Genomic DNA, 23,176 nt, shown 5'->3' on the forward strand with positions numbered 1-23,176 from the left:
ATGGAGAATTTGTACATGATAACCTTTTCTAGTAATTTTGTGTGCATTTTCAGTGACAAATAGTTATTGTATTTATATAGAGATGAATCCAACTCTTTTGTAAATAGGTACTTGTAGAGAAGTCCCTTTATTTTTATCACTTTACGAGCATGTAAGTGGCACATTTTGAAACCAAACACGATTGTGAATTAGCAAACACTCTCTTGTTTATCCTGACTCACACTTCACGAGGATGTTTTCCAGCGAAACAACTCGGTTTCCATGGCGCTTCCATTTGTTTGCCATTCGGTTTGTGAGGAATCAAGTAATCCCGTCAAGTTTGTTCTTTAAACAAATTGTGAAAAATCCCCCTGAGAGATGGTGCGTCTTCATGTGAAGCGAGGCGAGGAAAATCTCTTCATCTATGAAACATTGGTCACGGAGAAGGTGGAAGATGTGCTGAGGGGAGTTCTTCCGATTTTCAATGGACGCCTCAAAGTGGGAAGGATTTGCATGGAAATGGAAGAGTTAGTGAAGCATGGCGTGATGAATTGTCCGGAAGTTGTTCAGTTAACTGACGAACAAGTATCTGAACTGAACATAGTCGATCCTTGGATAGAGAAGTGCATCCCTTCTGGCGGTTTCCAGTCCAATCCGGACCCAATTCGTCGCAGATGCGGTTCGCAACCACTGCCGGAGATGCAAAAAGTCCTCGAAAGCGCCATGAGAGATGCAAAGGAACTCATTTCAAAGAAACTTCTAGAGTCTGGAAAGTGTCTCACGCTAAAGAACGTCCAGGAGGCGCTGGATATTCTTCGAGGGGCTGTGATGATTGTGTATCCGATGGAATTGCCTCCTCATGATCCCATCCGAATGGAATTGAACAACACTGAGGACTTGTCAGGCACTCAAGCGTCCCTGGAAGTGATTGAACCGACAAAAGCGCAGCTCTGGTTCGCTGGAAGACAGATGATTCCAGAGGATAAGCTGAATGTGTACTTCGGCAACAATGAGAAGTGCAAAGTAAGACGCCACTTTCTCCATTAATACCATCACTTAATAGCTCCATGAAACTTGGGGGAGCATAAAGTTAATAGAGCACTAAAATGTCTATTAGGTGATTGTGAAGCTGGGAAAGAGCGGAGAAGGTCAACCCGGAAGGGAGCCAGCAATTTCCGAGGAGACTCGCCGCGAGTTGATGCTGAAGGCGTATCGTCGCCAAGAAGAGCTGAAGGTAAGTGATTGACTTTCTTTTTAGAGTATATATATTCCCTTTATTTGTACGATTTGTACAGAAAACAGATTTTATCAGTTTTGCGTGATGCAAGAGAATCACAACAGAGTTAAAAGCTTCAACACTGAGATAATCTTATGGTGGTTTCTTTTCATCTGCAGTTCACAAAAGTTTACACAAAAGGCACATGAACATTGAAAATACCTTTATCCAAATATTAATATATAGAGTTCATAAAGAGTTCATTGCACTGTTCGTTGGGGTTTTAGATACGATATATGTATATAGAGATGGGTTTGTTTGTGATACTGATATTGATCCATATGTTTCGAGTGAAAGAAAACAGCTCGAGACTTATGCATCACCTTATTATTTTCATGAAATTGTGCTGATTCTTGTGAGAATTCCCTGTAGTGTTGCACACACGAAGGCGGAAAGTATCCCTTCGATTACAATTCTGCTGAAGTCTTTGTGATTTTCCCATGTGGCGTGTTGGTCCAGAATAAGAAAGGCATCTGATTTGGGGGATGTGCTAATGGTCCCATTGAGAGTATAATCTGATTATGATCCACGACGAGAGATTGAAGCTTTTACAACGATATTACGCACACCTAAGACATTTTCCTATAAATTGCCCACAATTAGAGGATCATCAGTGGTTTGTCGTCCTTGGGCGTCACTTGTTCCACAGAAATCTGTGGCGGTTCCTCAGTTAGGCTCGATTCGCAGCACTTCTCCAGCGTCTCGGCGAACTTCTTACCACCCTTCTCGGAGCAGGGACTCATTGGGATGAGGGATTTGGTGCTGGATTGGCCGCAATCGAAGGAGATGCTGTTCAGTTCTGTGGGATTGGATTGCTGTGACACGGATGGCGGCATGTTAGGAGTATTAGGAGTGTTGTCCTCAGTGTGAGCGTATCGCTTCCTCGAAGCCATGCCAGCCGATTCCTCCTGATCCGATCCGTCCACACAATACTTGCACCTCATCTTGGCATCGTCTCCCACCCGGACAGATTGCGTGATGATGCAGAGGGTAATAAGTGAGATGACGAACAGAGAAGTGGGCACAATCACGGCAATCATGAGCTCCTTCCACGTCTTCTGCAGGTCAAACCTCGCCACGACAAAAGTCGAGCTGTTCTTGTGGTAGAAGCAGGGAAACCTAGCCTGTGATTAAAATGCAATGATTTCTCTTCACTCAGTGGTTAAGAATACGCTCATGATTGAGAAAAGTGGCAATAAAGTCAGTGGATTGAACTTGTTGAGGGTTGTGAACTTTCATGAACTCTAACATCTTGCTAAAAGAGCTCTTGAATATGTAAATGGCAATAAAATAAATTGTGTGCAGAGCATTGCAATAGTTCTGCATTACAAAATCTACTCAGTGAATTACAATCGAGCATTGCACTCGAAGAATGCAATTAATTCGTTGATTTACTCCACAATTCGCATTTAGAATTCTAATACAGATCTCAGCTCAGCATTAACTGATTGGGAGGGCATTTTATCTTATCTTTATGCACAGAATTGATAGCGATGATAAATTCTTGAGCAGAAATTACTTACCTGGGCGGTATTGTTGTCTCCATCACTTCCATGAGTGATGAGAAACTGCTTGCACTCTCCCTTCAGGGTGTTGACACACCCTTCGAGGTTGATGAAGAGCTTGCTGGTGTTGTAGATTGTGACAGAGGACTGTCGTGGCAGGAATTTCTGGTCCGGATCAACTGGTATCGTGCTGTTGTCGTAGATCTTCCAGAACGTCGTGAAGTTCATCCACGGCAGAGGAATCTGATCCTCGGGCAAGAGTGTGCCATTGAGGCAGTCAAAAGCCTCAATTCGGCCGTCAGTGCGCACAGCATCGAGACAACTCGTGAGAACGGCGCCCTGGGATTCGTTCCAGAACCTCGTTGGGTCAATTCTGACGCCTGGCTCGGAACCGTGAGCCTCGTTCGTGGCCAGAGCCACTTCGCAGTCGGCAGTTGTGAGGCTGTCGTTGTGCATGATGAAGACGTTAATGGAGGAGGTGGTGATTTTGGGGCAGAAGCGATCACACGAGAAGGCCCTCTTGATCTTGGTGCAGTTCGAGCCCTTGCAGTAGAAGAAGCCGTTGAGTTTCATGTTGTCCTTCTCGGCGTCGATTGTGACCCCGTCGGCTCGGCCATAGTGGCACTCATAGAGATCAGACATGTTAGCACAGTGACCTGAAATGAGGCACGCAAGGGTTGAGGTGTGGTCGATCAATGGCTTCGGGTGGGATGATTTATTACCCAGGGAGCAGTTGAAGACGCCCGTGAGCTGGGCACACTCAGTACCATTATTACAGTTGTATTTCTTCAGATCTCTCGGATTTACCTACGCCATGGAGAGGAATGTGGTGAAAATTAGCTGTTATTTGTAATGAAAATTGCCCACAATTCTCTCTTTATCAGCTCTGCTGCTCAAATCCAATTTTATGCCACAAGTCACGCAAGTTCTTGTCTGGATAAATGAGCCGCAGGGTGTTTCAGAGCGTCTACGTTTAATTTATTTAAAATGCAAGAAGAAAAACACAAACCGATGTTGAGAAAAGAAATGTTCCAAAAAAGATATATTCGTGAATGATGTTCTTGAGAAGTTCAACCCCATTTTCCACATCTCGCCTGTGGCCTCTTTATGTGCTACTCGAAAAGGGTGGGGAATGGATTGGATAAAAGGGGCCAACAAGTTACATATTTTCCCTATAGAAAAAAGGGCCATTGCATGAAATTACTTTGATTTCTCACACGCTTTTCCAACCGTTTTTAAATTATGCATTTCCATTGATTTATGTATAAGCGAAGTAAGGCTGAAACAGATGGAATTTCACTTAATTTGCAGACCGTTCGACACCCCCTTATTTTTTCAAGTTATCCATGTCAATAAAACGAAATGTGGGGCTTTTTTATGCCTTTCAAGAGCGCAACCAAGTTGAAAAGACGTCGAGGTTTTGTTTTGGGTGGCATAACGAAGGGTGGACAGAAAAATTTAATTCAACAGAACACACTTTCTTATCGATTATCAACCCTTGTCGTTGTAACATGAAAAGTCTCTTTTCTCCCGCATGAAATTTAATATTGGCTTGCTTTAAGAAGGCAAATCGTGAGGTGAATATCGAGGAAACAATACGAAAAGCAAGATGGGAAAAGAATGAAGGAAAAGGAGGGAAATTGATTTAGAAACTTTAATGAGTATTTACGAGTTTTTCCACTGTGTTTTTCCGTAATAAATCTGCCGTGCGCGGAGCTTTTAATCTTGATCCCATCATTTCTCATCTGGAAAATCAAGAGGGACATTTTGAAGAGGTCCTCTTAGAAGAGACTTCATGCTTGAATAACTTTGCAATGACAATCGAACAGATTAATTCTTATCTATCGGTGAAAGTAATTTTCCATGAAATTTTCCACACAACCTCACAACACTCATGATAAAGATCTTGACAGGGATTCTGACACGTATTACTTAATCAATATCCAATTTGATCCACCTGATTGAGCCTCTCGTGTCACAGGAGGAAGTTTTCTTGGTGGGTGGAGAAATTTCTTAAAGCTTCTTGTCTCTATCGATGGAATGAGGCGAGAAAGTGACGCTAAAAGAGAAGCTATTTCTTTTGCAAATTAATTGATTGCTCCACGCTCAAAGGGTTTCTCCTTAAAAGCTCTGAAGCGAAAAATGTCTTCTCTCTTGAGTGGTAAATTTGTAATTAACCCCATAGGAATTTCAATTAGGAAATCTTGAGGTTTTTTGCCCTCATCCTGTGCCACTCTTCGTTGAGAACTTATGCACATGATGGAAATTTTAATTGAAATCCACCTAAGATGATGATCAGCATTGCGTATATGAAGGCTGTAAGGCTTCTAGCAAAGAGAAAAACACGCATAGAAGAGAATGAAAAAATCATTAAATTGGAATATCTTTCAATTAACTCGAGTATCCTTTATTAGTCTCTTCTTTTCCCATTTTCTCTCCACCTTCACAGCTCTATTATGTGGTGTGCTTTCAGGGTGGGAAAGGGAAAATTGTTGGATGCTATTTTTTCTGAATACAAGGGAGTGGAGGAAAATTTGCTAAGGCAAACATTGGAACGATGGCACTGAGAAAAATATTATGGCAATTATTTTATATTTAAAATAAACAGCTTTCGCGCAGCAATAAAGAAGCACATTTTTTTTCGTCAAACACGGACTGTGGGAAAAAAAAATTGTCTACCGCTAAGCTTTGAACGTTCTTTCCTCTGAGTGCAGTTGTCTTATTCTTGCAATACGGAAAGAGTGGGTGGTGAAATATGAAAATAAAGGTACATTGAATCTTGTTAGGATGTTTCAAAGCTTGTTCTCTTCCGAAGTAATGCCAGCCAGTAATACTCTCTGAAATAACATTCTCATCGAGAAATGGTCAGAAAGGTGCGTCTGTTCGTGGGAATAGAAGTGACGATGGAGTGCGAGGGGAAATTTAAACCCACCTGTGGACAATTTGTCGTGGCTGAGCGTGTGCAATTCTCGAAGATGACATCTGTGCCGTTCCGGCGGACCGCGGTGTGAATTTGCGGGCAGAAGCCGCTGGTTCTGGTCAGACACCACTCGCCACAGCTCGCCCAGGCACAGTTGTTGGCCATGGTGGTGTTGATGGTTTGGCACATGACGGGCTCTGGCTCGAAGCCCGACTGAAAAGCTCTGAAATATGGATTGCAATTGAGGGTGTGCGGAGGGACTGGGTGTGTGTTTGTCTCTCCGTCACACCCAATCGAACTCACTTGTACGATGGCATATAAATAGCCACGCTCAGGTAGACGATGGCCACGCAGGAGAGCACGATCGTGAGCTGACACAGGCAAATTGATCCGCATATCCGGCGATCCTGCTCCGGAATCAGTCGCTGCTTGTACTTCCTGCCCATGATTTCGTGATGTACTGGTCAGTGCCGCGTGGTCTTCATGAAAATCCTGTCGTCATTTTGGCGCCTCGCAAATTATATTGATCTATTTGACTTCTATTTGTCCGTGTTCGCCTGCCTGAACTCTGTGACACTGTCTCATTTGGGAGACGTGCATGTGGTGCGGGAGAGGGAATGGGAAGGGCCGATGGGTGGGAAATACAAATGATTTTATTTTATTCACTCCCTCCGCGTCAATGGCTCATCTACACCCACTTCCACCAGGCGCCTCCACTGCGCTCTGTTGCCTTCACAACTTGCTGGAGGAACACAGAGAACTTTTACTGGATGTCGTAAATAATGTCTCATAACACAGACGAAAAATGATAAAAATAGTCGCTGTAATTGTTTGTTTAATTAAGAAAAGGCAATCACCAAAGATGTGGAAAAATAATGAGGTCTTTAGCACGATTGAAATGATATGATGGAAATTATTATTAAGCTTGGCTTTTCGTGTGCTCTCTGCGAACGACGCTCAACAACTGAGCGTTGTGAATGTTGTCTCATGCGTCCTTAGCTCTCAACACAACATTCTCTCTCATGGATTTTAGGACAATTGGAGAATGGAGAGAAAATTGAGAGAAATTCCTGGGATTTTTCACATTTCATAAGCTTTTGTGCCAATTTTCACTAAATAATTATATAAAAGCTTACCCTAAATAAAAATTCCTTTCCTGATCTTCCATCTGTGTAATTTCAAGTTTTTCACCTGTCCTTTTACATAAGCTCTCCTGTCTTGAGAGAGTAGAGCAGAAGTCAAACAGGGGGATTTTCCAGGATAATCCCCAGGAATCAGTGAGATTTTCTCTGGTAGAAACTTCGAAAGTCCTTCTTTGGCGCCTCTCTACCTTTGCGTAGATGGTATAAAATTTCAACATTAATAATTTACATGGCAAATATTTCTTTTATTCTCCCCATCATCGACATTGTGTACACATAAAAGTTTTAGCAATTCAAATTTAATCATACTTTTCAACATATTTCGTCATGGCTGGATGGAAAGGCGACGAGTTTTCCGCACCCGAAAATGTAATGATATAGAACTTGTTTTGGGCGGAGGGTGAAATGTGATAGAATACGCGCGTGACAAAATTCTGTTTAATGCATTTTTGAATATTTTAGTATTTATTTCATGTGCTCTTTTTTCCTACTCCTCAATGTCGATAAATATAGCCCATGAAAGTTAGCGTCCGAGTACGACGATGAGGAGCGTGAATTGCAGAAATAAGGGTTCATAGAGAGAGTGAAACGCAGAAAATTCTTAAGCAATAATTTATTTCAGCGCTTATTTCAAAGTTAACAAATTGTATGCTCTGAAAATGTTCCTCCAAAGAATCATTAAAATTAACGTCGCATGGTATACAAAAATTTTATCCCTTCACAGTGTAATTCTCATCGTCAATATTATACATAACACTTTTGGTTTAAAGATACAAAATCGCCTTACTTTTCCCATTAAGAGAGAAAGAAAGACACTCATAAACAGAAAGTTAAACCATTGGTTGTAAGCTTACGATATATTTTGTGTGTTGTAACAGAGAAATTGATATTATAGAGATGCATTTTTAAATAGATAACAGCCCTGCATAGTTAATAGAACGGAAAATTATCTCGAAATATTCACATCTTATGTAATTTATTATTCAATTAGCCACTTTGCTTGAGGGAAAATTTCATACGCTTGCAGATTTCTTCCTCTTGAATGACTTTAATATTATAATTCGTAGTTTTATAGGCATCATGTCGAACTCGAAATATTCTCATCTTCATCTCACTTTACATTTTATTGTATTGCGCATTGGAATTGGTTGTTGTTGGTATTTGAAGAATTTAGAGATAAATAATCTAATACATACGATAATCTTTGAAAGCAAATTTCACAAATATGCCGACTCTCCTAACTATTTATTTATTTATTGAATAAGAGAAATATTAATAGTGCTCAAAATTCTTTTTTGCGATTATTGGAGAAATTTGTAGCTTTTCCTCACATCTTTTCTCTTTCTACAATTTTTTCTTTAAAGAAAAGGCATTATTAACTTGTCTTTAATTGTTTTGTAGTATTTCTTGAATTCTTTTTCTGAGTTACTTCCTAAAATAATGTTTTGAGAAAGATGATCTCAAAAAGCCATTGTAAACCTGTGTGATGTTGTCGTTTGATGTAGAGTTAAAAAGAAAATCAAAATTGTATCAATCAATCTTGTGAAAAGGTAAAGAGAACTGAACACAAGAGACAAAATACAAAATTTCAGACAGATTTCGACGTGAATTGTTGGTGTGATTGTGGTACTTTCAGCAATATTTTCTACAAATATTCTTTTATCCTTTTCTTACAAGTAGTTGCTGACATCTTTTATGTACATAACACAGAGATTAGAAACAAGAAATGAACATTTTGTGTATGAGACATAGTGGGTGATGTGATTTTGATTTCGTTAAATGTTATCATTTTGTATTCAATACAATCCACGAGCCAAAGTCCGTTTATTGAAAATTAGTAACTACAAGAAAGAAAAGAAATGAAAAGAAAACATACGTAAAATGTTGTCTGGCTTTCAACTTCCAGTTGAATTTCTTACGTGATTGATTTTGGCGCATGATTTGAAAACTTATAAATCTGTGCACTTCTTGCATTGGTATTTTGTACTAAAGAACTCTTTAAGAATTTTCTGTCATTTGTCATAAAAACATTCAATAACATTTGCATTTACGTGTGATATTGAAAGAGATGGCGGAATTTAACAATCAATTTGGAGAGAATGAAATGATTAACAACACTTTGTTTTGTTTGACTAATAACTATTGTATGGCGTGAACAGAATTCGGGGAATTCAATGGAACTCAATTATATGTGACTGAAGTGAGAAAATCGATGAAAAGCTTTAGAGTTTTTGCGCATAGATTTTTTTGAGTTGAATTTATTAGTAATCCAATTCATCATCCTCATCATCACTGCGACATAACAGTTTGCTAGGAAATACAAGTAGAGAAAAGAAGGAACAAGTCACAAAATTTACAGTGAAATTGTGATTATTACATATTACTTATAAGATAAGATGCTGTTTATGTTATGTATAAAAAAACAGCGTGAAAAGAAATTTTTTTTTCTCCTTGTGATGTTGTGAATAAGAAAATCATAGCACGAGAGAAAGGTTCTTTGTACAGAAAAGATAATCAAACAAGCTTTGACATTCGATTAAAAATTCACCATTCATGAAAACATTCGAAGAGGAGTATGAAAAAGCCACTTAAATTAAATCGGGGAATCGATATGGGCGAAAATATAATCGTATGAATTTCATAACGTGTGTCTGGGACGATAATTGTGCAGGGCGTGTAGAAAATTAAATGGATTGCCTTCTGAGAAAACGAACAATGAGATGATTCTATCACATTTTCTTATCACTGGTCAATTCAACATAAGGGTACTCACTCTTCCTTGGTCGGAAATTTCTCTGCGTAGATTCTAGTTGACTTGTGGCATGCCTTATCACAGCACGGACAATACCAATAGCTGAGGACGCCAATCGAGATGGCGAAGAGGACATTGGGGATGATCAGGGAGAGGATCAGGTGCTTGAGATTGTCCTCCCAGGAGTATCGTGAGATGACAATTTCCGGATATGCGCGGCTGTAGAAGCACGGAAACGGCTCACCCATGTGGGAGAAGCTGCGAACAATAATCCCCATGTCAGATATTCTTAGTCAGTGTATGCTGTTATAATGTCACTTTACCCGAATTGTTTGGCAAATTCTGAGCAGTTGACGCGGGGCGGATATCCGCACCCCTCGGAATTCACAAGGAATCTCGTGTCGCCCACATCCCATGTCACTTCTGTGATGTCTCTTGGCTCCTTTTGCCACTCGTGCCACGGAATCTTAGTGTAATTTACCAGCAATTGGTGACATCTGCAGAGAAAGATTGCCCATGAGATACACTCGAATGTGACTTGAATATAGAATGAACTGTACTTGAGCGGCGCCGTTGTGCATCCTTCTCTGCATGAGCTCCAAGTGCAGTTCCTCAATCCCTCGGCGTACGAGTGATCCACCACGATACAGGTCACGGGAATGGGATCGTAGTCAGCGACAATCGTGGAGATTGCCGGATCCACGACGAATGGTATCAAAAAGAGGAAGGCAAACACTGATAAAATTGCTGTAGTTCCTGAAATGATTGAGTGGGAAAAGTGTTAGAAAATTAGTTAACCCTTGTTCTGTCTTTTGCTACTTTTAAATTTTTTTTTGGAACTGACAGAATTCCTTATTTCAAATTTCTGTATTTTCGTAAAGATATAATCCGTATAAGATATAAGTGTCTCTCAATTAATAGTTTTTGCGTGATTTTCTTGTGACTCTGCGAGGGTTAAAATATTAATTACAGACTTTGTGAATGTTTTATTATAAAAACCGAAATATCACGATCAATCATCAGAGTGTAATAGCAAAATGGATTGTCTGATGGGATATTAATCTTAAATAATTGAGCACAATTTTTACATAATTTATTGTGATATCAGAACGAGATGCAAGGAGAGAGTAATGGATGTTCCATTATGCTTGCAAATATCAAATTACAACAAGTGAATTTAAAAACACACACACACGCAATTTCACATCACTGAGTTTAAGCTGTACTTTAATTACGTAAGGAAATTGTTTTAAACCATCCTTAATGAATTTTGGGCAAATTGAGAGCATTTTCGAAGCCACAAAAATAGCATTAATGCCTAAATTCCTCAGGGGGCGAAAGTAATGCCGTACTAATCATTCTCAATCACTCCATAGGGAACATCAATTAATTAAATGCTTGAAAGAGGGAAATGACGCCATCCTCTTGAAAACGCCCCTCAGCGAAGGGGAATTTTGGCACGAATTAATTTGAGTGCTGATGGAAATTGCTGGGAAGTGCGGTGGTGACTCACCTAAACATAGTGATGTATAAAATTTCGCTTTCTCCAGGAATGTCGGCTCCTCCGGCAGAGGCGGCGGCTGCGGGGACTGTGGCTTGGAGTTGATGCTCAATTTGCTGTTCTGCAGGCTGGCCGTGCCCGAGAAGCCCCTCTCGGAAGCTGTGGGCGACGTGGGCGAGCCCGAAGGCCCAATGGAGGGTAGCGAGGAGTGTGTGGACTGGTGTGTGCTCATCCTCGCAGTAGTCGCGATCTTGACTCAGAGTCTCCCTCGTGAACTGTCTCGCTTGTTCTGTCTCTCGCGCTATCGATTATCTCGTCAGCTTTCCCACGACAATTCTCAATGCCTTGCAATATTTATCAATAGGTCTCATTCTATTTATGTACATAGGAAAAGAAATCGATTGGGAATTTCTTTATCTCAATATCAATTTACTATCGAATTTGTTTTAGATATACTCTCTTTTTCACTAAAATTTTTTGTTCTTTGTTACCTAACAACTTTTGCTTTAAGATTTTTGTTATATACGAATATTCATTAGTTTTTGGTGTTTGTGAAGTTTCTCGACTTTTTCACGCATTCCTCTTGACTCGCCCAAAAATTGATCTCTTCTCTGATCGTTTTCTTAACCTCAAGAATCTTTTTAATCACGGTTTTCTGTTTCACAGTGTGTCTATATTTGTATTTTCTTCTGTATCTCGTTTCCGGCTGGCCCCCTTGCTCACCTACCAAATTGCAAATGCAAGAAAAGAAAAATATCTTCCGGTTTTTCTTCTGAAACACTCTTGCAGCAGAGGTGAAGTCAAATTAGTTTTTAATTGTACCTTATAATTATTCCCTCGACACAACTTCACGAGCAATTATCACAATATAGTTTCTATTGAGAATTAAATGTTGATCAATATTTGAATTTAACCTATGCGTTCTATAAATTTCAAAATTGGAATGTGATATTCATCAGCTTCAAATTGGAAAGAAATGAAGAGTTAACTTTAGCAAAGAGTGCAACCGCTCGAAATCCACCTATTTTCACGTGTAATAGAAGAAAATTATGCGTGTTATTCTGTCCTCTGAGACATTTGCATTATTTACAGCTCATTTCTTTTGTTCCTTGCTAGAACTATTTCTTGAAAATTGGTGATTGTGAAATAGTTGTCTTTCTCCGTGTGATTTTAAAAGTGAGGCAATTTATTTGTCTAAAGCGAAAACGTCATCAGATAGATGATGTGTTGGACTGTCTCGGTCTTCTTGCAGCAGAGGAATGCCTAGAAGAGTGGAAAAGGGAATTACTGACTGATTTTCATATATATTAAATTCTATTCTACTATAAGTTTTTATGGTTTTATATACATGGCGATCTCGTTGTCATGTGGAACTTTTCTACTGAATTCATGAGAATATCTTAGGTTTTTTTTCTCAAAATTTCGATATATTTTTGTGACTGTGAGCTTTGAGCTTACGTGACGGATCTCAGAGAGCCATAACAGAGTCCGTTCCTCCGCCACCACCATCGCCCAAGTTGTGCTGTGAGTTATTTTTACTGCCCGGCGGAAGGATTGTATCGGCACTGGCGCATCCTTTAAATCTCATCTTCGCATCATCGCCCACGACCACACTTCGCTGGCAGAGTATCAAAGTGAGGCAACTGACGACGAACAAGACTGACGGCAAAATCGAGGCGACGAGAAACTGTCGATAGGTCACTTCAAGATTAAAACGTGCCACTGCAACTTCCTTGTTGTTGTCCGAGTAGAAGCAAGGAAAGCGCGCTCTGGCGTTGTGATCCGTGCCATCTTTGCCGTAGTCTTTAAGGAACTCCTTACACTCATCCTGAAGGGTGTTGACGCAGCCCTCAAGGTTTATCATGAGACGAGACTCATTCCAGATCGTGAGCTCTTGCTCAAGTGGTGCGATGAGCTTGTGTGGCTTGGCTATGGCTACATGAAGGTAGCTTAAGTAGGTGAAGTTGGTCAAATCCGTGAGGACATTCTTGTCAAGTGTGGATCCATTGATACAATCCACCGCTTCGACGCCATAAGAAGTGTTCTGGATGTTGTAGCATGAAGCCATCATGACATTGTCCTCCTCTTCATTCCAGACCTCCAGTTGGGTTTCTTTGTCTATGGCGCTCTGACACTGTGATAAGTAGACTTTGTCGCCGGATAAAAGGACTATGTTTTTGTTGCGCGTTGGAATGTCTACACAGCGTCGGTCGCAATTGTAAGGTGTGCGTATTTTGCGACATGTGCCGCGAGTACAACTAAACAGCCCCGTTATCTCGATACAGGTGATTTTTCCGCGCCTCCCAGAACACTTGAGTGGTGGATCGGTGCTGGCGAAGACACACTCGAAGGCATCGGTTATGTTTATGCATGCGCCGAGAGTGCAATTAAACGTTCCGGTGAGATTCTTGCATTCGTCTGCTATGCACCGCGCCTTCTTGGAGTTCTCCTGGTCTAAGCCATAACATGTTTTATTAGCGGAGTTTGTACAGTTCGCCAGGGTGAGACTGCTGCCATTATTGCGGAGATTCACGTAGATTTGAATGCATGCTCCGGAGGTTTTGCTGAGACACCACTCTCCACATGAGCCCCACTCGCAGGCATCCTTGTTCACGGCTTTGGTTGTTGTGCACATCACGGGCACTTCGGAGATGCCACTGTTGAATGCCCGCGTGGAGGGCATGTAGATGGCCACCGTGAGGTAAACCAGAGCCACCGAACTCAGCACCAGCGTCATCTGACATATGCAAATGGTGCCGCATATCTTTGTGTCCTGCGGCGGAATGACCAAATCCTCAACTGGAACCTTCTTTGGCATTTTTCACAGCACTTGGCGTGTCGAAGAGATCGAGTGTGTAGAAATGTCAGCTCACGGTGTGTCACTATTGATCCATGGAGCTTTCTGTAGAGCCAATCATTGTACAATTACACGGGGTGATGTATTGATTTTCTCTGTTCAGCTCAAACACGCAAAAAACTGACCTAAACACCTCTATTTTCCAACACTTTTACGTCACCCCGCACTTTTCCGGATGATTTATTAAAGCTCTTGCAGTGCGGAAGTCAGGATTTTCTGGGGAATTTCAACTTTCTTCCAGGAAGTGTGGTTAGAACTTCATGATGAGCGAATGTCTTAGGGAAATGTGAAGATACACGCGAATCTGTCGAAGGGTGGATATGCAATTTACAGGGATCCTTTGGTCCCTTTGCTCCGTTTTACTTCCCCAATGTCAGATAACTTTTCACACAATGACAATTGCACTGGCGATAATTTTCACTGTGAGCTTTTTGTGCTATGTGCAATGATAAAAGCTCTCGAAAGCACTCTCGATTGACACTTTTCGGCACACACTGTCGTATTTTCAGGAAGTTCCCAAAGGATATGATCACAGGAAGAGTGAAAGAGGATTTTCCTCAGAAATTTTCACCCAAATGAAAAATCTCCATTGCTGTACTGCAGGACGTTTTGGGTGAGCTGCGATTTCGCATGTGCCTCTCCAAGTGGGCGATGGGGTGGAAAATGCGCGCGCAAGACGTGGAGAGCTTCCGCTGTACTTTCACACGCTGGAATGGGAGCTTTCACTCCCAGACGTTCTGCAGATAATGCTGGTGGTTCTTTCTCTCTTTCTCCCGGGAAAATATCTCTCACAAAAGCACAACATTCCCGAACTTTCTCTTCAGAAAAGACTGCAATTTTCTCCCCAAAATTCAGGCCAATAAACCCAAAAAGATTGTCCTGAAATATCCTATGATGAGACATGCAGTGACCGCTTTGGGTTCACATGTACTTGAGAATGCGGCTGAGGGCGAAAAAGTGGAGCAGAGGAAATTTGCATGCAGCCGACATTAAAGTTAATATGAGTGCAGAATAGCATAATTATTCACAATGTCTCTACCTGGGTTACTCGTGTGATTCGTAAGGCATATGATTGGGTATATTTCCGTCTCTGGTAATCGATATTAGTGGTGAAAAAGTCATTTCTATTTTGTCCCCAGCTTTTCTATCAATAATACAGCAAATTAATGCACACTTACGTCTCCAGAGCTATTTTAAAGCTTTCGTTGGTTGTGTCTAAACTCGAGGATTGTCCCTATTGGTGCTTGATGACTTCTACTAGTTATTTAGAAAAGTGTTCACTTAAATATTAGCATCACAATTTATTTTATTATGCACTTATTCACTTCTTGAAAGATTCTCTTTCACCAATTCAACCATTGATGTCTTGAATCTGCTGGGTAATGAAAAATATACAAGATTAGCTCTCTTCCACATCAATAGGCTTATCATTTGAGGCTCTCTTGAGAACTTTCACTCACCCATCTAATTATACTCCAGTGAACTTTTTAACTATTTACCCTCTGTCAACAGGGAAATGTGATAGTCTCCTGTTCCTAATATTCTCCCTACAGTCCACAATTCGCGTGAAACTTTTCACAATTCACATGGGATTTTCATAGTTAACCTTCACGGCAACCATCACCGGAGTGGAATCTCTTGTCTTTTCTGGGTGTTACTTCGCGGTGAATGTAAGACACTGGACAGTAGATTGAAAAATCCTCCGAGGGAATGTTTATTTGAGGATTTTCACACGGGAAATTGTCACAGAGGTACTAAATGAATTACTCTCTAACTGTGTGGGTGAGAAAACTTTACGTAGCCAATATATCCATCTCCTTCAAGTTTACACCAGCACTCAACGTCACTTGCCATAGCTCTGCGTGTGGAACAATAAGGATGGCCTGAGAAAGCTCATCGAGAATGTGTATTAGTAGTGTTAGCTGCGAAAAGTTCCTCCAGATGGCACACACTTCTGCTGGCGCATGTTTTTTTCAACTATATAGTTCTAAAAGCTCATGAAAGCTCTTCCCCTCTCTTGTAAATTCAAGCGCGCCAGTGCCGCGTTTTTGCAGATTCACCGAGGAAATTCGTGCCAAAGATTGAGGGCAATAAATGTTAAATGTTGTGAATGAAATTCCACGGACGCATTGAGGAGAAATTGACCAAGAAATTTACGATACCCCGAATCGATTTTAATGCTTCCGCCCTCGATGTGCCTTGATGGATATTTATTGCACAATCATTAACTATTTATCTGGTGCTTTTTCCGTTTTCCCGCGTGACGATTGGTCAGAAGAAAGGCTTCAGTGGAAAATAACAAGCGTCCGTGTCGATTGGATTGCACACGAAAGGGAATTGTTTCAATGCTCAATTATTAATTGCATCCCTCAATCAATAATAAATCATTTGGAAACTTGTTTCGAAGCGAGAAAATGGAACACAAAGACTTTCTTCAAAGGAATTCCGAGGGTGGGAATTGGGGATATTTTAAGGACAGCAATTTGGGAATGTTGTTGATACTGTAATTACTTGTTATGGAGGTTATAATAAGGAATTGAATTAAGGGGAAATTCTTCAATAATCGCTAGTATCTTTTTCAAAATTTATGTCTGAAATGTCCTAAAAATTCCGAATGATGAAAAAACAAATTGGGGATTCAATTTAGAAAGATTCTATCATCTCAATCCTAAACCCAGATTATGTGTGCCCATAAAAGCTCGCATACTGATGGCGAAAGCTCAGCGGAAAAGCCCTCTCATTCTCTCTTTTCTCTCACTCTCTCGTGGAAGTCCTTATGGTGGGGAAATGGATGGAATGCTTGCTTGATTGCCTCATGTTCTCTCTCCCTTCGCCGCCCCTCCTGACCCATCCTTGTTCAATGAAATTCGTCGGCAGTCGCGTGAGCTTGAGCAGAGGCCAGTAGCAGTTGTTCGTGGGCTTTGCTCACCCAGTGTTTCTTTATTCAACACTCCGCAAAAGGTGTTCTCCCGCACTTAGAGCCAGTGGGAGTAAGAAAAAGCAGGACAGCCAAGAAGAAAGGAAAAAAAGTTACGGAGAAGAAAGTGACTTGTTGGCCACGAACAATTTTGGTGGTTGGTGTTGTGAAGTGGGCGAACACACGGGACAAAGAGTGACACTGAAGAGAGTATGAAAGGACGTGGAGAATTCGCACGAAATCTCGATCGCCATCTTATTGAGAATTTCTACTTGGTGGAGAGTTGAAGTGAAATATCCTGTGCTTTTCGCGTGTACTTTTCTGGGAAGGAGAGAGATATTCGCCACGATATTGTTCGCCCTTCTGCCAGCCATGGCAGACAGAATTTTCACATTAAATCACTCACCCACCATCGATTTCTGCCACTCGCATGAACACCAAATGATTCTCCAACATTTATGTGCTTAAATTGACTTTTGGTGCTCCTTTGCCCTCGTCCGCACGTCTCCAGCCGTTAAATCAATGGATAGAGGCATAGTTGACTCGCTCGAGTGGCCCCACTGATCAGGGACAGAGTGCAGCCGGGGTGTCGCCAGCCAGGCTCTCGCGGGAGTTGGAGCAATTCTGGGGTGGTGCGAGAGAATCAAAAGTGTCACGGGGAGGTGAAATTTTCCATCTTGCGACTGTGTGCGAGAACACTTTTCATGTCGACTACGAGCAGACCACAATTGGTGGATACTTATCGGAGAAAAGTAGCTAAATTAATTTAATACCTCGTGCCATTTGTCGTGCTTGTGATTGCGCTCCGTTGCTTTTTCCGATGGGTGAAGCTCGCTCCTGAGCTTTTTCATCATCATCGTATTGTTCTTGTGTGTGCAGAGGTCGACCTTTGTATTCGCCTTTTTCGCGTGTATGTTGGAATTTTTGTGGGCGCAAAATATAAAACGCATCCAGAGGACTTCTTCAACGTGAAGTCTTGTACAAATTTATCATACTGTTATAGCCCACTGTTAAGGAGAACACAGAGAGGGGAGAATTCTGCGAGGAAGAGTGAGTGTTGTCATATATAGAGCGATGGAGAATCTCTTATGCCGTCCAAGCATTACATAATTTCCCATGGTAAATTAGTGGTGTGTGAAAAAGAAGAGAGACAGAGCTTTCTTGCCACGCTTTCCCAGTGAAAATCCCTCTCTGGAGCGGAGAATATATATCGTCAGTGTTGGGTCCAATATAATTCGCTGTACGCCGTGAAGAAGTGCCAGCGCGAGGAGAAGAAATATCACTGCGGATTTGTGACACTCGCATCTTCCATCCATCCACAAGGAAGGGTGCCACACCATCGGAGAAAGTCCACCCCTCGCAGTCACACACTGCGATATACAGACGGCGCCAGGGTGAAAGTTGCTCCGAATTTAAAAGTCGGCGGCGGAGGCGGGGGGAGAGTTCATGTTGTGCTAGAAAATGCATCATAAATCAATAGAGCGACCAGTGGAAAAAATCCATTTCACTCCCCGAGAATTAAATTATGGTGATTTTAGTGCAATTAGAGTAACTTTAGTCACGTGAAAGTGTGTGCAAAAGGGAGGCTGAACGCTCGAATTGCAGTTGGACTACCGTTGGTGGTGTGATAATTTGGTGATATCAGGTCAGAGCATAAGTTTCTGCGCATACAAGCGGACTATAAATATAGATGAGCGCCTAAAATCTTTGCAGACAAGGAGGACATTTTCAAGGGTCATTTGAATGTGGTGCTGTGCGAAGGGGGTGCGCCCAGTGCGCCCCCGATAGACCCCAGTGGAGAGCGGCTCAATAGAGGATTTGGGGGCGCTAAAGTGACGCAAGTCGCCCAAAATCGTGGTCCAGAGAAGTTGTGGAAGAAGGAGCAACAAGCTTCCTCTTCTTGATCCCACAAATCTCACAGCGTGTGTGTAAATATTGGAGGGACGAAGGTGGATATTCCAGAGTCTATTAGACATATAGCAAGATTACAGTGATATGGCTGACGAACCTCCAGTTGACGAGAGGACATTTAAGGAAAAGTTATTGTTCTACACAACGGCATTTTTCATCCTTCTCGGAACATTTAGCTTATTTGCATTTCTCTTTCTTGTACCATTTGTGATTGATCCTGCCTTTACCACAATCTTTATGCAATTTGACACGAATCCGGCTATATGTACCACAGTTGACACGATGTACTTGCGCGGAGCCAGCAATTGCTCCTGGACATCCTGCCGGGAGGGATGTACCAAGGATATCTACGAGTGTCTGCAGATCAGTGTCAACTACCGTCTCATGCCCAATGGCACGAACTTCACGGGAATGAATCTGGCCACGCTGCCGGAACCGCTGCCCGAGGCTCAGGCTTTGAGGAGTCATAGGCGAGAGAGAGCCATTCGGGAATATGATTATGCGGACAGTGAGGAGCAAAAGGGAGCGGACGCGATGAATGGAGTGGCGCCGTCGAATGGAATAATTGAGGTGGACTATTCGGATCTACTGGATATGGACCAGGGCGAGGGCAATGAGTCTGAGTGGTTCTTCACCATGGCTCGGCTGTATCCTAACGTGAAGGGCTGCGGCTACCCACCGTCCCTCAATTGTAGCATCTGGACAAAAGCGTACAAGCGCATTGGGACGAACTTCACGTGCTACTACTCAAAGGTGGACCCAAAGCTGGTCATCACGCATCTGGACATGAGGCAGAATACCCTCAATCTCATCTACAGCATGGCCATTCCGATTCCCTCCTTCATCATCTCCGTGATTTACCTCACGATCGCGTACTTCAAGATCTACAACGAGGATGAGGAGGCGGCTCCGTTGGACAAGAACGCCGAGGGCATGGCTGGCGAGGGTGAAGACGTGGAGGGCGGTGAACCTGGAGAGGAGGAAGATGGTGTGGTGTTGGAGAACGGGACAGCCGCAGAGGGAGTGTCGTCATCACTGCCAAACGGAACGACTCCGCTCACGGCGTCCGGGGCTCTGCTGTCCTCCAACACAGACATTGCGTCCTTTGGACACCAGCTCAAAGTGAAGATGGCAGATGAGATGTCTCGCGAGAGCATCGATGGAGGTCTGCTTTCCACCTCAGCCAGCTTTCAAGGGTGAGGAGATCTCGCACATTTCCTAATACTGGTCAATAACCTAGAAACCACAAATGGGTGTGGCTCTCGAGAAGGCGGGGCATCGGAAATATGAGATTTAACAGCTTGTTTCGTAGAGCGATATTTTTATATTTCAATAATTTATGAGAATCGCAAACTGACCGTAAAACTCCATCCTTCCATAAGCGAAGCAAAAAGTGTGCTTTTTGCATGTTTTTTGAGGGCTTTCAAATGACTTTATGTTTACATAATGCTCTGATTTTCACACATTTTGCACGTTTTCCCACAAAATGACTTTGCATAGCGCTAAAGAAGGAACTCAAGTAGACTTCTAACCTTTCCGTGTTCAGTTTTTTTCCTAAACTGCACCCACATTGACCAATTCTATTCTCGTTAGCGGAAACAACAATATCATTTCTGATATGTCGCCCACAAATTTCGGTTATTAAATTGTTAAATTGATTGCGTGACTGATGTGTTTTGGAGGTGTGTATCCCAATCAATTCTTCACACCATTATTATGGGTATCAGCCTTCCTTTCTCATTTTCATGAATTTAGAACTAGGCTGATAAAATTTCCGACAATGGGTTAAGAATCGTTCTTGCATGTAAAACGAGTCAATTCATTATTCAGATAGTTTTAAGCGCCCTGCGAATGCATCAAGTTTGATTGGAAGAGGAATTTTTTAGTAGGTTACACAGTTGTAAAAATTTGAATAGAATCACTTTCTTGTGGCCTTGAGAAGTGAAACTTGATTCAGGAAAATAATCACGCAATTGCAAAAGCATTCTTCAGTAGTTCTTTGTGTCACTCTCAGTCCTTTCACTCAGCACATTTCCATGTAAATAGAAATTACATGTTTGTATTAGGAATTCAGCACATCTTCGCCTGTTTATTTCATTACCAGTCTCTCTCTTGTGGCCAAAATAGTTGCTAAACCATTTCACTTGGGGTTCTCATAAACATTCCAACATTATCTGATGTTGTTCTGCTACATTAAATTAAATTCTATATTAGGGCTCATGTTTTGAGGCACTCTTTCGGAGGCGATGTGTCCTCATTGGTATAAATCTCTTTGTTGCATGTCTCGAGGAGACACTGCAGATTTTACCACAGAAAAAGTCATTGGATTTCGTGCCAAAAACTTGCGGAGATTCTGTCTTATTGATCCCACGGGCTAAAGAATGTTCAAGGTTCTCTCGGTATCCTTAAATACATGTCTCATGATGAATTTTGTGGTCAAGGAGTCTCCCTGTGATTTATCAGCGTCACAGTTGCAATTAAAGACAATGTTTGTTTGTTTTCTCTGCAGAAACTTGAGCAAGACGATGACGACGAGTATCTCAACTCCTCCTGGGCCGATAGCGGCAGTCTGAAGCGACAGGTTCATGGCCTGGACAACATCAAGTTCAACTTTGGCAAGAAGTGAATCATCTGCTGATGCTCAGATTCCGGGACGAGGCTGAGGCGAGCAGGTCTTTTTCAATAATGGATTACCAAGATTTTCATCTCATCACAACATATTTTTACTCTAAAAAAAAGCTAAGACATGAGCTTTGTGAGAAGCTTTTTCGAACTTGTACGAAGAGAATGTGAAAATTCAGAATTTATCATTCAAGAAACTCTTTAAGGTCTCACACGAAAATCGCAGCAATTATCAGTGTTATGCCATGCAACATTTCACCTCTAAATTATATTTAAATGAAAAAGGAAGTGAGAGAGCGTGAGGGAAACACTATCAAGAAGCTCCTTGTGAATGAAGCCACAAATTGAGGTAATATGAAGCTTTTTCCCCACAATTGTCTCATTGCGTTAAAAGATTTATTAACTCAAAGAAAATGGAATAAAAAGTACATATTTCAAATTGGTAATATTTAGAGAAAGAATTTTCAAGGAAGTCTAATTGTAATTATGCAAAATTAAAAAAGTCATATGAGAGTCTCTCAAGAGTGTTAAAAAGGAAAGAAAGAAAAGAATTCAATTTGAAATTATATTCCTCCTAAAGAAGCATTATTATAATTAATTATGTAAATATTGGAACAATGAGCTCTTAATTCTAAAATACATAAATTCTAATTCATGCGGAAAACCTTGAAAAATGTGTCGGCGAGAGTAAAATGGATGGAGTGCGCGCTGTTAAGCGAATAATTTTGCACAACGAAGACTCTTATTGTTAAAACTTCCTTCCTCAAAAATTTCCACCATTGAAAATTTCATTCAGCGATAGTAAATGGTTTAATTTAACATGCTGGCTAAAATGTGTATTGTGAAAATTTGCCCTTCGAGCATTACCAGACAGAAAAGCCGAGGGAAACAAGGCACATCATCGATTTATTGGCTTTTTCCACTTTGGTTCTCTCTTCATCATTCAATAATGAATCAAGTTGGAAAATGTGTGGATGAGACAAGAGGGAAAATGTAGAACACACTCGAGGTAGATTTTCAATTCTTCTGAATATTCCAATGTCATCTAATCTCAATTGCCCAGTGGGCGCGAGTTGGGCGGAGGTGGAGAAGATCTCTTGGAAAACAGGGGGAGAACAGAGTGGAAAATCGTCAGAAATAGACACAATAATACCGTGTAATTTTACTTTATCCTCCCACACATCAAATGAAAATCAGAGATAAAAAGTCATGGTTGAAGCTTGAGTGAAACCCCGTGGAGATAAACATGAAGAAAGAGAAACTCCTTTTGTTAAATTTCCCAACGCAACACCCACGAAATTTGAAAATAGACGCCAGAGATGGTTTAAGACGATGAGAAGTGAAGGGATATTCAACTGACGTGCATTTTTAGATAAATATTATTATTGTAACTATTTAACAGAGGTGAGATAAAAGCCAGAGAAATCTTTACTATTGAATTTTAAGAGAGTCTAGCTAATTGTGAGTGAGAAGATCTTTTAAGAAACCCAGAAAAGAGAAACTATTCCTTCGACAGAAGATCCCATTAATTGATTGAGAGGCAATTTAGAATATTATAAAAATTATAAATAATATTGAAAGGAGAAGAGAAACTATTTCAAAAAAAGAACTGTTAATGGTGTGTATTTTGAATGATGAAAAATTGCTTTTTAATTGCTATTAAATATACATACTAGGAGAAGAGAGCGTGAAGAAGGAGTGATGGTAAATAAATTCAAAAATTATGAGAGAAAGAATATTGAGAGAACATCAACAATAAAAATCGTGAAAGCTTTACAGAATGAGTTTCGATAT

The 23,176-nt window shown here is 41.2% G+C and overlaps 4 protein-coding genes across 8 annotated transcripts; 1 reads left to right on the forward strand and 3 right to left on the reverse strand.

The window, feature by feature from the left end:
* Nucleotides 1–272: 272 nt before the first annotated feature.
* Nucleotides 273–23,163, forward strand: LOC132259802 (cilia- and flagella-associated protein 298). Of its 3 annotated transcripts, none has more exons than XM_059757592.1 (3): nt 273–1,002; nt 1,097–1,213; nt 21,270–23,163. In XM_059757592.1, exons 1-3 carry the CDS (start codon nt 358–360, stop codon nt 21,384–21,386), a joined length of 879 nt encoding a protein of 292 aa, XP_059613575.1. In that variant the 5' UTR covers nt 273–357; the 3' UTR covers nt 21,387–23,163. The 3 variants fall into 3 exon arrangements, with proteins under 3 accessions (XP_059613575.1, XP_059613566.1, XP_059613557.1); XM_059757583.1 differs by lacking the exons at nt 273–1,002; nt 1,097–1,213 and adding exons at nt 16,835–18,494; nt 18,563–19,956; XM_059757574.1 differs by lacking the exons at nt 273–1,002; nt 1,097–1,213 and adding an exon at nt 16,835–19,956.
* Nucleotides 1,255–6,126, reverse strand: LOC132257119 (uncharacterized). The gene is made up of 5 exons (XM_059753893.1): nt 5,984–6,126; nt 5,693–5,903; nt 3,483–3,567; nt 2,779–3,416; nt 1,255–2,379 (listed from the first exon to the last, which is right to left on the reverse strand). Exons 1-5 carry the CDS (start codon nt 6,124–6,126, stop codon nt 1,855–1,857), a joined length of 1,602 nt encoding a protein of 533 aa, XP_059609876.1. The 3' UTR covers nt 1,255–1,854.
* Nucleotides 7,433–11,322, reverse strand: LOC132259817 (protein tipE). 3 transcript variants are annotated; one of them, XM_059757605.1, is made up of 5 exons: nt 11,088–11,322; nt 10,135–10,330; nt 9,898–10,071; nt 9,596–9,832; nt 7,433–9,132 (listed from the first exon to the last, which is right to left on the reverse strand). In XM_059757605.1, exons 1-5 carry the CDS (start codon nt 11,305–11,307, stop codon nt 9,084–9,086), a joined length of 876 nt encoding a protein of 291 aa, XP_059613588.1. In that variant the 5' UTR covers nt 11,308–11,322; the 3' UTR covers nt 7,433–9,083. The 3 variants fall into 3 exon arrangements, with proteins under 3 accessions (XP_059613588.1, XP_059613605.1, XP_059613597.1); XM_059757622.1 differs by having other exon boundaries at nt 7,435–8,663; XM_059757614.1 differs by having other exon boundaries at nt 7,436–8,301.
* On the reverse strand, nt 12,232–14,458 carry LOC132259775 (uncharacterized). Its single transcript, XM_059757537.1, has 2 exons — nt 12,534–14,458; nt 12,232–12,338 (listed from the first exon to the last, which is right to left on the reverse strand). The coding sequence occupies exon 1, from the start codon at nt 13,891–13,893 to the stop codon at nt 12,544–12,546; it is 1,350 nt and encodes a 449-aa protein (XP_059613520.1). The 5' UTR covers nt 13,894–14,458; the 3' UTR covers nt 12,232–12,338; nt 12,534–12,543.
* Nucleotides 23,164–23,176: the final 13 nt, after the last annotated feature.

This window comes from Phlebotomus argentipes, unplaced genomic scaffold (genome assembly GCF_947086385.1).
Source record: "Phlebotomus argentipes unplaced genomic scaffold, Phlebotomus argentipes genome assembly contig_6, whole genome shotgun sequence".
NCBI lineage: Eukaryota > Metazoa > Arthropoda > Insecta > Diptera > Psychodidae > Phlebotomus > Phlebotomus argentipes.

Excerpts from the sequence above, each read along its gene's own strand:
- LOC132259802 (XM_059757574.1), top strand. The coding sequence starts at position 18,845 with ATGGCTGACGAACCTCCAGTTGACGAGAGGACATTTAAGGAAAAGTTA. Across the intron at positions 19,957-21,269 it reads ACCTCAGCCAGCTTTCAAGG|AAACTTGAGCAAGACGATGA; the intron begins GTGAGGAGATCT and ends TTTTCTCTGCAG.
- LOC132259817 (XM_059757605.1), bottom strand. The coding sequence starts at position 11,307 with ATGAGCACACACCAGTCCACACACTCCTCGCTACCCTCCATTGGGCCT. Across the intron at positions 10,331-11,087 it reads TTATACATCACTATGTTTAG|GAACTACAGCAATTTTATCA; the intron begins GTGAGTCACCAC and ends CAATCATTTCAG. Across the intron at positions 9,833-9,897 it reads GAATTTGCCAAACAATTCGG|CTTCTCCCACATGGGTGAGC; the intron begins GTAAAGTGACAT and ends TATTGTTCGCAG.
- LOC132259775 (XM_059757537.1), bottom strand. The coding sequence starts at position 13,893 with ATGCCAAAGAAGGTTCCAGTTGAGGATTTGGTCATTCCGCCGCAGGAC.
- LOC132257119 (XM_059753893.1), bottom strand. The coding sequence starts at position 6,126 with ATGGGCAGGAAGTACAAGCAGCGACTGATTCCGGAGCAGGATCGCCGG. Across the intron at positions 3,568-5,692 it reads CCACGACAAATTGTCCACAG|GTAAATCCGAGAGATCTGAA; the intron begins GTGGGTTTAAAT and ends TCCATGGCGTAG. Across the intron at positions 3,417-3,482 it reads CGTCTTCAACTGCTCCCTGG|GTCACTGTGCTAACATGTCT; the intron begins GTAATAAATCAT and ends GCCTCATTTCAG.